We start from the raw sequence: 15,142 nt of genomic DNA on the forward strand, positions 1-15,142 counted from the left end.
CACACACACACACACACACACACACACACACACACACACATATTTTAATGTATGTAAATTTAAGTCATTTTAACATTGACTATTAAGTCAGCTGCCAAAAACTGCAACTGCAATTTGCAAGATCTTTAAAATGATCAGTGAATATTTAAAAAGGAGGGAAATACATGTGACAGTGATTTCCCACAAGCAGAACATAGGAAAAACATATCGTAATGTTCTCCAAATGTTCTTCCCCAGACAGAGTTTGCACCGGGGCTTGCCGTTAAGGCCTGGCATTTGATTGATGTCCTAATAGAGGCCTGCTGCCTCTCTGGAGGCTGGAAACTCAAGCTCTCACCTCCCCGAGCACCAAATAAACACAGCTGTCCCATCAGCATACCCAGCTCCAATGAAACAGCAGAACAGAGGAAGGCAATCATTTAATAGCTTGTGTAAATCTAGCAGCTGTCTATCAGAAAGAGCCGAGAAATGATACGCAGAGTCAGGGAGGGATGTAAGCGATGTAAAGTGATGAAGGCGGAGCTCAACTGATGTCTGTGCTGAGGATCAAACTCCATGCGGTTAAATTACTGGTCATGTCAGGAGAGGAAGCTCAGTGCTGATGTTCATTTCAATATGTAACCAGTAGAATTAAGGAAACGAAACAGGAAAGAAGATGGAAACAGATGGACACTCGGATGGAAAGAAGTACGGAAGGAAGAATGGAAAGAAAGAAAGAAGGTAAGATAGAAAGAAATACAAAAGGGAAGAAAGAAGGAAAGCAGGACGGAAGGGTGGGTGAATAGAATGAAGGGTGGATAGATGGATGTGTGATGGATGCATGGAAAGAATGAAAAAGAAAAGGGAGGAAGGAAGGATGAATGATGGAAAAAAGAAGAAATGATGGATGGATGGAAAGAATAAAAAAGAAATGGAAGAATGGATGGATGGACGGAAGGAAAGAAGTAAGGAAGGAAAGATGGATGGGTGAACAGAATGAAGGATGGATAGATGGATGATGATGAAACAATGAAAGAGAATGGGGAAAGGAAGGATAGATGATGAAAAGAAAGAAGAAATGGTGGATGGATGAAAAGAAAATGAGAAAAGGATGGATGGCTGGAAGAATGAATGGAAAAGGAGTAAGTAAGGAAGGATGGATAGGTGAACAATAAAGGATGACAGATGAATGTATGGATGAAAGGAAGAGTGAAAAAGAAAAGGGTGGATGGATTGATTGAATGAAAGAAAGAGAATGAAACGGAAGGAAGGAAAGAAAGAAAGAAATAGAAGGATGGATGGATAAAAAGAACAGCATACATCATACTGTATGTAGCCCTTCATGCAAACACCAGCAATCAATCATTTTTGTTGTAAAATAATTGCATAAATATATTGATAAAAAATAGCAGTCATAAACTTCACACTTTGCTTGTGGTTACAGCATGCAGGAGGGAAAACAGAGGCTTTATGTTGCACATTTACAAGTACTTAAACATTTCTTTTATACAACAGCTCACCTGCAGGCCAAGAAGCTTCTCGCTGGGTTTGATGTGTCTCTGAATCTCACAGGCCACTGGCTGGATGACTTTAATACCGTCCTCATAAAACACATAGAACATGTTTCCAATCCCCAGACCTATAGTATCACATTGATGAGTTTGTTCAGGGCTCAAATCCTCCCAAAACAAGGGTATCTTCAACATTACTACTAACACTATCATATACCTGAATCCAGACATACACTAGACATTAATATTGTATTAAAACACAATGCTTACTTACCTTCTTCTCTCCACAGGATGTTTGCCACTGTAAGATAACACAAAGAAGACTCGTGTGAGAGATATTTGCTGTACTCTACTCATCTAAAAGTTTAAAAATCCATCCCACCAGAGATACAAGATGAACTCACACTTCTGGATATAAAAACCTCCCACAGATTATTGCAACAACATTTGTAATTTTTTTTTTCTATTGTGGTTTAATGCTAAGAGTTGTGTTTGATTTGGCCAAGTAATTATACTCTGCAACCTGAGGAGCTTATTTATTTGACTCGCTCATGTATAATCAATACTGTGTCAGCATTGCACATTGAGGTCGGCCTGCAGGGATTTATACACTCACGCACAGTCACCAACCACACTGTTCACACAGAGGAAACAATGTACATTAGGGTGCAAGTCAGAGCTTATCTTTGCATTAAGCATGATTATTTACCCATAACTGCTGGAGCTGTATTACATTTTAAAACACTTAAACTTTGGAGATTGAGATCAATGCCTTTAACACCAAGCATTTCTGCAGACTCTGTTGATCTTCTCCTTTATTCCTTTAACTCAAAAGTTAAGAATGTTATTGATGATATTGCTCCTGTGAAAGTCAGCAAAAAGACTGGCAGACAAAAAGCACCCTGGAGAAAATCAACAGCAGTACAGAATATGAAAAGACAATGCAGAAAAGCTGAGTGGATGTTTCCAGTCAAGACTTGGAGAAACTTGTTCATGCCTTCATTACCAGCAGGGTAGACTATTGTAATGGTCTCCTCACCAGCCTTCCCAAGAAGACCATTAGACAGCTGCAGCTCATCCAGAACACTGCTGCAAGGATTCTGACTAGAACCAGAAAATCTGAGTATATCACACCAGTCCTCAGGTCCTTACACTGGCTTCCAGTTATATTTAGGATTGATTTTAAAGTACTTTTACTCGTTTATAAATCACTCAATGGTCTAGGACCTAAATACATTGTAGATATGCTCACTGAATATAAACGTAACAGACCACTCAAATCATTAGGATCGAGTCATTTAGAAATACCAAGGATTCACACAAAACAAGGGGAATCTGCTTTTAGCTATTTTGCCGCCCGCAGTTGGAATCAGCTTCCAGAAGAGATCAGATGTGCTAAAACATTAGTCACATTTAAATCTAGACTCAAAACTCATTTAGCTGTGCATTTATTGAATGAGCACTGTGCGATGTCCGAACTGATTGCACTGCATTTTATGTATGTATAATCATTTTCTATTTTTAACTGTCTTAAATTAATTTGAATACATTTTTAAATCATTTTCAAAGTTTTTAAATTCCTTGTTTTATTTCTGTGATTATAATTGTTTTAATGATTATTTTACTTTCTTTAATGTAAAGCACTTTGAATTACCATTGTGTATGAAATGTGCTATATAAATACACTTGCCTTGCCTTGTCTTGCCTACTAACAATGATCAAATACCTTTACAATGGGTCTTATGGCAATCAAGCGGCTTAGCTGTGTCGCTGAAGCATAACCAAAAAATATCACACACAATTAACTCCTGAATAATTCCAAAAGCATTTTAGTACAGAAAAAAATGGATAATAACTACAATAAAACACTTCCAATAGGAAGAAATGATTCCTGATGGCCTCAGCATTTGTGCTAAAAATAATGATGGCCATTACACACAAATGATCAATATGCCATTATTATGCTTGTGCAATATTTGTTACCAAGGATCTATCGTTAAATATGACTTGTTAGCATGAAAGAACAGTACATTATGCCAATAATAGCCAAATTCTCCTCCTTATTACTTCTGGACTGTTCACTAGTGCAGTTTGTAGTGAAGATGTGACCTCCAACTGTTCCTCGGCAATCTGATTCAATCGCTCAAGTCTGCGAATCAATCTTCCACAATTCACCTGTGCTACAATCTCTACACCAAGCGAATCTCATTCTGCCCTCTCACTTCATCAAGGAGACAGGAGAGCAGAGTAACGGAGCTAGAGTTAATCTTTAAAAAGTCCTTAGTCAAGTTATTTTTCTATGAGTTAATGCATCGGCGCAATCTAAAAGACTTTTGTTAAAAATATTGCCATTGCATCAGCAACTGATGAGGAATGTAAAAAAGACTCAGGAAACATGGAGTTCCACTACAGTATGAAAGCAGAAGGGAGTGGTTTGGAAGAAATGTGATCTGTGTAGACAGTCTTTTCCAATAACACAGAGTATTGACACAATTCATCACCAGGCAGGGAAAATAAAGAATCATAGAAATAAGAGGTTGCTTTCAATGGCGTAAGGACACTGGCGATATAAGGAGTCAAAGTTTCCTCTGTTGATCTGGGTACAAAGCAAATTCATATTTGATGTTTATACAGTTTTCATGTTAAAGGAACACCATTTATCTTACACTTTAGACTCCCTAAAGTCATCAATACCATAATATTTTGTGTTGATACTAAAAAAAAATTATTCTTAAATCTGTAAAACATTTTTAAATCACTTCAAACATAAAAGCTCTGTTTGAAGCAATGTAAAAAAATTAAAAGTAAAAAATTAAAGTGGCAAGATAGCTATTCTTTTTTTAAATTAAACAATTTAAAGTGGAAAAATAAAATATTTTTAAACAAAAGATAATTTTTTTAAAAGCTAAATAAAAAAAAAATGAAATTAAATAAAAGCTGCAAAAAAACCTGATGTCATTTTTTTACTGATTATTTTGAGGATGCACTGTGTCCTTTGCCTCCTTATAGAAAAAGCCCATAAAAAAAAAACAATTTATACATTGTATTCCATAATTCTGTCAGGACCACTATCATCAAAGATGACTGACAATTAGCATACAGTTTGGATTGGCGGTATGGTTCTGTTCTGGGCAAGAACTCCCTGCGCCTCCATGCAGCCTAGCATGGATGAGAGCAGGGAGAGCTGCAATAACCACCCAGGGTAAACAGAACAGAACTAACATAAATGTATTGCAGATATAGTTAAAGTTCAATCATTTTATGTACACATTTTAGAATTAGTCTGATTCAAGGAGAATCAGAAGGCTGAATCCCGACTGACAGAGGAGGAGTTGGGGATGGAGGGGGGTAATTAGCTATTGAGCAATGCGAAAACTGCTGATAATACTGAGGGACCTTATATATGAATGCTTAGATAGGTGTCGTATTCCCATAGGCAGATGGGGATCAGCTGAAGGTCAGCTGATGCGAGCTTGACTAACGTGACTTGCCAGAACTAACGCTACGCTTGATTTTAGCTCATCCATCCATCAAAATGGTTCAGGTTAGTGGAAAATGGCTGCTGGGGAAAACCACAAACCTTACCTCAAATGCACTCTGACCGAAACGCTATGTTCCCGAAACCAGAGTCACATTTCAAGCTGCTAGTGGGAGATAAAGCAGTGGTACGAGTCGACTGTGATGGCGTAATAGGTGAAGGCCAGTGTTAGACTCTAATTAGGTCTCCAACACAACGGAAAACTAATCAAGACAGATGCCTGGGGTCTGCGTTTCTGCTTTGCCTCTCTGAATCATTCATGGACCTATCAAAGTATTCATGAGTTGAGAATGCAACTATGCGTCTATCACACTAATGCTCCATTATGCAAATTCCCCTGGTGGTTCTGCATAATTAAAAGAGCGAACATGATATAATTATGACAATTATGAAGACGCTATAAGTGAATATGCTATACGACTTACGGATTTGTTATAGTAACCTTTCCCACTTTCTAAATGTGGTGTGTAGCGTGTATATGGAAAAAATACTGTGCATTCAGTAGGTTTGGAAGGTCATGCTACCTTACAGAAGAGTGAACTACCTAATTTTGCTGGTATTGCTTTCTTTAAACTTTAATACAAACTCTTACAGTCTTTTGGATATTGAGGTTAATGCCCTCAGGTATAGGGCAGCACCTCAGAGAAGGGCTGATGCTGAAATAGACTTCAGAAAATGCATTTGATGAAAGAAGGAAAAGAAAATAGCCACTAATTTCTGCCTTAGAGCGGTGATACAGAGTGTAAGGTTCAACTATCCAGGAAAACTGGCCTTTAAACATATCTTTGCACACACTGGATGTGCTCAGGTTGGTCATTATACTAATAAACTATTATATATATATATATATATAAGACTCCAGTCTTCAGTGTACATAAATAGACGAATTATGCACATGAGTAGTAACATGATTAAGAAGAAAAAATTCGATTTGATGCCAACCTCAATCACTTGGTGTTATGTTGCAACTATGGGCTATATTTATACAAGTATAAACATGAGTTTTAGTTAATAAATAGTAATGCGTCATCCAATAATGACAATTCTCTCATCCACTCACTCTCAAGTTGCTTCAAATCAATATTACTTACTTTCATCCATGCAACACAAATACATTCCATGCAACCACTTAAAACAAAACAAAAAAGAGTTTAAAAGTGGTCTTTATGATGTATATGCTATTTTAACATTTCTGAAGTAATACAAAAGCTCTGGGTGAGAAAAAGAGCAATTTACTGAAATCAGCTGTGTGAATTTCGACTAATAGTAGTGAATGAATTGTTCAGACAAGTTTTCTGAATTTGAATAAACTATACATAAAAAAACTGAAAGAAAGAAAAGGGCCACATACAATGCAGTTTCTTTACTAATGTGCACTTAAGGATTGTTTATACTCCAGTTTGGACGCGTACACGGACGGATGCAGACTACTTGTATTTATACTACTGAAAGTGTATACTGGGCAGACGTGTTCCACACATGCGCAGTAGATCGGCTTGAACAGTAAACAAACACTGGCAATTTCTCTCCATGAGTTATTACACATCTGGCTGTCTTTATATTGTCTTTATATATGATCACTGGCATATCCCAGCATGCAATGGCAAAGAGATGCTGACATTGTTCTGATGGGCCTAGTCTGTGACAGAGCAAAACACAAAATTACATGGTGTGAAATGATAATTCTGACAAGATCCCTACAGTAGAGCCTAGACTGCCTGATCCAAAATAAATAAATAAATAAATAAAACCCCGGATAAACAGATAAATGGACAATTTAACCATCCCATTTGGCTTTTGGCGTGGCTCTTGCTAACATACGAGAGTTTTGTGTTTGACTGTGAAATTGTGGGTACTCAAAGACATTTTGTTTCTCTGCATCTGTTCCTTTATTTCTGTTCACCATCTCTCATGATAACACCGGAGCAAACATGGAATCCTATAATCAAACAAGCACACAGCTGCAGGAGACCACAGGGAGAGCAGCACTACTATTGTTTGTATGTTTGCAGCAGGTGGTGTTTATCTGACAGCCTTAAATACTTGGCCAGTATATTTTTCCCCTTGACCAGACAGCAACAGCATATTGTCTCTCTTCTTCTTAGATGATGAGCACAATCACACCTGAGTGCTTTGCATCACCCCAGCCTCAAATCACTCATCTGTTTAAATCCTCCTCCCACAGCTCACATCTGCTGACATTTCCACTGAAAAATATCTTCCGGGAGAGGTGATGTACTCAAATATTTGATGACAGTAACTTGCTGCAGGAATTGCTTTACTACTTAACTGAATCAGGGTGTTTGCATTGTTTTACAAGGGGCACTGTTTTTGGTGTCAGACTGTTAGTTTAAGCCTAAAGGTGAAGTGTGTCATTTGTGTGCCACAAGCAGTACTAAATGGAACTTCAAAAATAATAATGTTTCCAAACTGGTTTCCCAAAAACCCTTTCTTCCAAAGCTAATTCTTGAACTAAGCCAAATTACCTCTTTGATAGATCACAACAATAAAACTTTTCTAAAGCAAAAAGTATCTGGAAAAAGGAGGCACAAGACTACTTAATTCCTTTTTTTGAGGGAACATTGAATATGTATATATATATATATATATATATATAAAGAAAGAATGAAAGAAAGAAATTAATACTTTTATTCTGCAAGAATGCATTAAATTAATCAAAAGTGCATGTTACAAAATATTTCTATTTCAACGCAATTTTGAACTTTCTAATTATCAAAGAATCAAAGAATGTATTCGACAAAAATACTGTTTTTAACATTATAATGATTTCGGAAGGATCATGCGATACTGAAGACTGGAGTAATGGCTGCTGAAAATTCAGCTTTGCCATCACAGAAATAAAAATAGATTTTAAAATATACTAAACTACACTGTTAATAATTTCACAGTGGGACTTCTCTTGTATCTAACTGCACTCTCAGAATTTTCTTGTAAACAAACAGCATCATACTGTGTTTCTACAGTGCATATGTATTATGAAGGCACCCAGCATGCAATGCAGCTTGAATAGATCATGCAGTAGAGTTTTTTTTAATTCTTGTTGGTTTTATTTGTGCTATTGAACTTGTTTTTGGTTCACTTTTAGCAGTTTGTGTTGTTTGTTTATTTTGTAATGTTGGTTTATGTTGTAAGTGTTGTTTTTATTTGTTAAGTTTTACCATTGTTGTGTTTTGTATGTCGAGTATTGATGTCACATTTTTCAAAGAGGTATCTCAGCAGTTGCTTCACTATTGTGAAAGATCCATCCACAAACAGTTATGAATAAGTTATTGATTAATCTTCATGCTTAAATAACGCTAAAATAAAATCTTCATTTCCATGTTCATCTTAAAATCAGGCAGTTTGCTTATTTTATATTATAGCTTGTCATCTTTTTAACAAATGTTTTCATTTGTCCCAAACGTTTAAACAGTAGTGTATATATAAAAATGTATGATGATTTTTAACTTCTGGAACCCTATTGGTTAAGGCAGAGGTCAACATGTTGGGCTGATTAAACAAACAAACAAAGCAATATTTGAAAACGTCAGCTATGAGACTTAGTGTGTAGTTGTTGCTACACATTAAACTGGGAAAGACAATGCATTTTAAAGGGGTCATATGATGCGATTTCAAGTTTTCCTTTCTCTTTGGAGTGTTACAAGCTGTTCGTGACCTTTAGATGTACGATTACTTTTATCACACGGCCCCTACAACCTTTCAGAAGCTGTAATCCTCACTGTACATTCAACAACCAACACACAACTTTGTGCTATGAGTCCTAGCTTTTACTGTTCTGCATCAGGGGTCGTCTTCTGTAACCAAACGTCAATGGAATTTCAGGCATGTACTGTACTGTATAGAAACCACATCTCCCATTCATAAGTTACTCAGCGACAAGGACAAATTCATTACACAAAAGCTAAAGCAGCATGCTAAAGGCTCACTGACATCAATAAATAGAAACATTTTAAATGTAGTGCTTGGGCACAAGTTGGAAATGTATTTGCCAGGCTAGTGCACTCTGTGAAAGCAGGGAGTCGTGTATAATCCCAGGCTTATGGGTTCAGACCTGCTGTTGCAGGAATAATGTAAGAGGAAATCCCAGCTGACAGTGCAGGATTGTTCCTCTCATGCACATTGAAAGCAATATACATACTATCAAATTCAACCATGTAGCCTGATTTCAACACAAGAGACAAATCAGAGTTACCCGTGACACACACTAATGTATTAAAAGAAGAGTTCACCCAAAATGAAATTATTTGCTCACCTTCATGTTGATCAAAACCTGTATGACTTTCTTTCTTCTGTGGTAGATTGAAATATTATAAGTAATGTAGCTGAATGCAGAATGCAATGAATAATGGTGCAAAAGCACCATTAATGTATCATAAAAGTGGTCTACTTTACTTGCGCAAGCTATACAATAGCTATGTGTGAAAAACAAGTCTTTAATTATTGAAAATGTTGATGTTCCTAGATCTCCTAAAGAGAACTCTGGAGAGCTCAAAATATAAATGACAATGTTTGAACTGGAAATAAATCATTCTTTTAACTTGGGTCTTTTCAATGAATCCAACTGATTGGTTTAAATCACTGACTCAATAATCCAGTTTTAGCTTATTGTAGGGCACTGTTATCAAAAACTAAAATTAAAATCATTTGCACTAACTAAAATACAGCTGTAAGCAATGTAAGCATTTTATTTTATATGAAATAATGATCTGTTAATTATTCGGCAATGTTTAATAATAATGTTCCTGTGGCTCAGTGGTAGAGCATTGTGTTAGCAGTGCAAAAGGTCATGGGTTCAATTCCCAGGGAACACATACTGGTAAAAAAATGTATAGCCTGAATGCACTGTAAGTCGCTTTGGATAAAAGCGTCTGCTAAGTGACTTCAAAACACTTGGAATATAGTAGCCATTTGGACTACCTTTATGATGCTTTTTGAAGATAAGAGCTGTCACCATTCACTGTAACAGCATGAAAAAGAGCAACCAACATACCGGCGAACTGCTCCTTTAAAAACCAACAATGATGTTACTTCTGTGTCCAAAAGGAAAATATATTCTAATACAAAGAATTGAGGAGAAACCATGAGTGAGATGGTCTACAGCGAGTGTTGATCCAGACAGCCGGAGGTGTTCACCTGTCAGAGAAGAGATCAAAGGGTCTGGAAGAACTGACTCCGGATCAGTGGGCAGAGCAATAGTGAATCTGTGTAAACACTGTCATGCATTATGCATGCACACAGACAGCACTGGCTCATGTTGTATATGACCTGTGAGGAAACCCTGGCCTTCTGTGTGCACAGTGCATTGCTCTGTCATATCTCGCTAAACTACAGTAGCTAGACCTCTGAACTCAGTCTGTGGACTACATATCCCAAAAAAGAAAATGTGACCGATGAGTGTATGATGACCTGTGATGGGTTCAATACAAAAATGATTACTGTTTCCACAAACATTTTTAACATTGATAATAAGAAGAGATGTTTCTTGAGGATAAAATCATCATATTAAAATTATTTCTGAAGGATCATGTAACACTGAAGTAATTAATATCTGCTAAAAATGTAGCTCTGACATTCATTAATGACATTTCAAAATATATTAAAACAGAAAACGATTATTTAAAATGTTTATAATATTTCATAATATTACTGATTTTACTGTATTTTTTTTACTCGAATAAATGCAGCCCTGGTAAAAGTAAGATACTTCTTTCAAAAACATCTTTAAAAGTCTTACCAACCCCAAGTTTTTGAATGGTAGTCTACTAAGGCAGTGGTACTCAATTCCAGTCCTCGCATACCACCGCTCTGCACATTTTGTATGTATCTCTTAGCACTTCAGATGTTTGTTCTATTCGACCGTAAGTGCCCTGCGAAGTGGACATCACAGGATATTCCGCCATGTTTCCAGTGCAAAGGGAGCATACAGTACATTTTCCATTCAAAGGGCATTAAAGTGTGCGAGACGTGAATTTAAATTGTATTTATTTACAGAGGTACATCATGTCACACTTCTCCAGTAAGTTTCGTCTGTGTGTGAAGACGTGGCAGGCCGTGGCATAGCGCAAATAAATGTTCCGAAGTGAAGCAAACTTAAACAGAGTTTTCATGCTCAGGGAGTAGGGAGCAATGAACACTGTGTAGGGACCATGTCAATCTGAACACAGTTCATGAACTGGAATTAAGAACCACCACTGTGCTAAGGGTTTCATCAACTGGTTGTTGAGAGAACAAATCTCATTTTTCATACATTTCAGTGTGCCATAAAACTGCTGACAAATATTGAAATATCAGGCCTCTGGGACTCTTCTTCCATTATTGCATCTCCTTCTATTATTATCTAAAGTTATCTGAAGTTTATAAACTATTAACATTCAGTCCGATGAATAATGCAACGAAACAGGAAGTGAAGTTCCATTATAAGGACAGATGGGCTGCAATTCATGACTTATACATACACGTTTTCCGAGCTGAGTCCTCCACGAATAGAGAGGAGATGTCCTCGTCCACTCCCGCCTCATTACGGGCAATGCAGGTATAGGCGCCGGTGTCCTCAAAGTGGACGTTACTGATGTGCACCTCGCTCCCGTTAGCTGGAAATGAAAAAAAGAATGAAGGAAAGACTGACGTGAACTTTTCCTCCATCACTTCTAAATCACTTGAGACAGAAACGGCTCTATTTATGTAAGTTCTTTAATGGGTTCGTAAAAAATCTGTTTGATAACGGCTGAAACATTTATAGCGTTCTCAAGTTGTCATGTTAGCTTTAGTCTGAACAGCTGACTTTGGAGGAATGTTTGTTGATGAGAGGCCCCACAGGGGGGGATTGTGGGATTGAGTAAAGATCTAGATCTAGATCATGACAAACACGTCAATCACTGCTACAGTGCAACCAGCAGGCAACACGGCTATATAAAGCTTCTTCAGAATGACAAGATCAACGTCTGCTTTTGTAAAGGTATGGGTCAATTTTTTCAGTGTGAAATCAGCTAGTATAATAAAGGCTTTTGTTTAGAACAGAGAACTGTACTCATTAGACTAGGGTATTCCCTTAATTCTAATTCAGAACTGGTTATATTTTGAAAACGTTCCATTAGCGGTTTTCGTACATGCATTCTTCCGCCGATGTAGACAGAATACTATACTAAAATACCCTGACCCTAAAATTTCCTTCACTGCTTATTTAGCGCCTCATCAACCACTACTGAATCTGCAAAGAGACCAGAGTGGTCGGATTACAGAATGAATGACTCTTATAAGTCGGTTCTTTTTAGTGATTTAAACACTTACAGCTTACAACTAACTGTGAGACTGGATGTTCATAAGACAACATTATGCATTCGTCAGTGGCATTTATTCAAAATGTACAATAAAATGCTACCACATTTTCAAAAGTTTGGGATTTTTCAGTAAGATCTTTAAATGTTTTTGAAAAAATATCTAATATTGTAATATCTAATACAATATAATAATATAAAACCTCTACTAATTATATCATATGCTAATCAAGGCTGCATTTACTTGATCAAAAATACAGTAAAAACAATTATTATTATAAATGTTGAAAACAGTTATACTGCTTAATATTTTGTGCAAACTGTGATACTTTTTTCAGGATTTTGTAATGAACAGAAAGTAAAAAAAAATCTTTTACATTTGATTGAAATTGAAATAATTTTTGTCTACTCTGACTTTTGATCAATTTAATGCATCCTTTCTGATTAAAGTTTAAATATTTGAAAAAGCAAACAGTCCTACTAACCCCAAACGTTTGAACGGCAGTGTATACTTAATGTCACCTCTTAAAAGACTGTGAAAAGTCATTAAAAGGTCTGTATAACACACCTTTATTATTAAAATTTCATATTTCATTTGGCAGTGGAATTGCATTTTCTTCCCAAATATTTATTCCTTAAATAAACTAAAAGGTTATTGAATAGGACCATTAGGAACCAGAATCAAAATGATTTAATTCTTTATGATTCCCATTCATAATTGTCATATAGAGACCTCCGTGTGAAAGTGTGTCATTTCTGTGGTATTAGCAGCATTACTGTTTCAGTCATAAGAAGAAATGTCCAGTGGTTATTTGTCTGTACCCTGGAGTGTGAGTTGTTTGGAGAGTTTCGTGGTGATGTCCATGCCGTTCTTCAGCCATGAGAGTTGTGGGTCAGGGATGCCCTCAGCGTAGCACCGCAGGCTGGCTGTGACCCCCGGCTCACGTGCCTGGCTCTCAGGGTACACCCGGATAACAGGGGGCACTATGAAAAAACAGAGGAATGGACAAAAGTGTAAGCAAAGTGAATGAATGAACAAATAAACAACACACTGAATGGTTAGAATGATGTTTATATTTTTCCTTTTATCTACAAGAAAGTGTTTTTTTTTTTTTTTTGCCTTTTGACTATTAAATATCCTGAATATGCCACCAAATCATCACAGAACTCAAATGAGCTTGAGAGGTCAAACTGTCATTAATTATTAAATAAAGACATTTCGTAGGAAAATAAAAAAATGCAAGCCAAGCATGATGATGGTGTTGATAATAATAATAGTAATAATATTAATAATAATAAACATCTTTATTTAACCAGTTCCCTTTATTTAGAACTCTATATGAGAGGAAATGGGAGAAATGAAAGGAAATGTTTGGACAGCGGTGGCGGGGGCACCATTTTGTAGCACGTAAGGGGGTTGATTTAATGAAATGATTTGCTTCAAGGCACAAGGAGTAGAATCTGAGTCTTAAGCTCCCTGGGACTCAGACTATTTACTGTGGAGTGGAACTCACGATTGGAACGCAGAAATAATTTAGTGTAAAAATCACGAGCTCAGGCCCTTGTGGTGTTCCAAGATCAGCTCATTGGCAATGAACAGATTATGATAAACAGTAAACCGTGTGAAAATGCCATTCATGAAGGAAAATGTAGGAAAGCATATCAGCATATCTGTGATACTGAGTATGAGAAAGAAAGAGCACTTAAAAGTGTTCTGAAGACATAAAAATATGTGTGTGAGGAATAAACCGGAATTTAGGTAATTATTCAATCAATGCCATCAGCCAAAACTCTGATATGGACAAAAAAAAAAGTCATATGGACTTGTTTCTGCTCCATTTTTTGTAGCTTGACAGATCTGGTTTCTTTTCACTTTCATTAGCCAGGATAATCTTCAAAAAATCTTATTTTGTAAAAAAAAGATGGTAAATTGTGTAAATAATAGTGTAAATAACGACAGACCTTTCATTTCTGGGTTAATTATCCTTTCATTAAAAAAATAAAATAAAATCAAGGGATTTTTTTGTTTAAATGAGCTACGCTAAAAAACATAACCAGTGCTCTCTCTTTCTTATTCTCTACTAAGCTCAACCTAGAAATGATAAAAAAAAAATCCTTACGAAATGACTTTTCTTTCTGTGTGTGTAACCTGTATCTATCTTTGTGTGTATTTTATTAGCTGGGAATCGACTTGAGATTGTCCTCTCTGTGAAACGCATCAAAGCTGACAGCTCTATCACAAAACTCTCATGGGCCCTTTTCTCCTCCAATCTCCCTCTTTTTATTCCTCTGCCCTCCTTTTCTTTGTTTTCCTCAGTGTTGATTTTCTGTGAGAATAAGCAAGTGTTTTGGCTCAAACAGCGTGTAAGTCCGCCATCACTGGACCGGATAAATTCTCTGTGTGTATTTGTTCCTCCGTGAAATTGAGAGTCAGATTTATTAGTTTATGTTTGTTTTTGTCTCTCTTGGTGTGCTGACGTGTCCATTACATGCGGCACTGAGAAGTGTGTTATTCTGCCGCTGTTGTATGTGCGTCAGTGCTGATGAGCTTTCAGTGTTTCCTCTCCATTTCACCACCTCTGAGACTCAGAAGGTCTCTGTGAACCTGTCCGACCCCTTTCATTTTCCCAGCTAACACTGCTCTCATACATCTGCGTGCTCTTCAGGGTCTTTAAAAATAACGGAAAATGACACCCTCACACACACCCACTCACACACACACACACAAAAAATAATAATATATATATATATATATATATATACAGTACATACATCACAGAGGGTTATTAATGTTTTTTTTTTTTAGTCTGTCAAGCAAA

The 15,142-nt window shown here is 36.6% G+C and overlaps 1 protein-coding gene across 1 annotated transcript in view; it reads right to left on the reverse strand.

Annotated features, from left to right (window-relative positions):
- Positions 1-15,142, reverse strand: part of LOC107665529 (follistatin-related protein 5-like) — a gene marked incomplete at its 3' end in the record, with an annotated part of 117,378 nt that overhangs the window by 10,426 nt on the left and 91,810 nt on the right. Inside the window, exons 9-12 of the mRNA XM_016456443.1 lie at positions 13,146-13,307; positions 11,505-11,639; positions 1,765-1,791; positions 1,500-1,618 (exon numbers count right to left, since the gene is read on the reverse strand). Of these exons, the coding sequence (XP_016311929.1) occupies positions 1,500-1,618; positions 1,765-1,791; positions 11,505-11,639; positions 13,146-13,307 (443 nt within the window). The remainder of the gene's footprint in view (positions 1-1,499; positions 1,619-1,764; positions 1,792-11,504; positions 11,640-13,145; positions 13,308-15,142) is intronic.

The sequence above is a fragment of the Sinocyclocheilus anshuiensis genome, unplaced genomic scaffold, assembly GCF_001515605.1.
Source record: "Sinocyclocheilus anshuiensis isolate Anshui unplaced genomic scaffold, SAMN03320099.WGS_v1.1 scaffold607, whole genome shotgun sequence".
NCBI classification, from domain to species: domain Eukaryota; kingdom Metazoa; phylum Chordata; class Actinopteri; order Cypriniformes; family Cyprinidae; genus Sinocyclocheilus; species Sinocyclocheilus anshuiensis.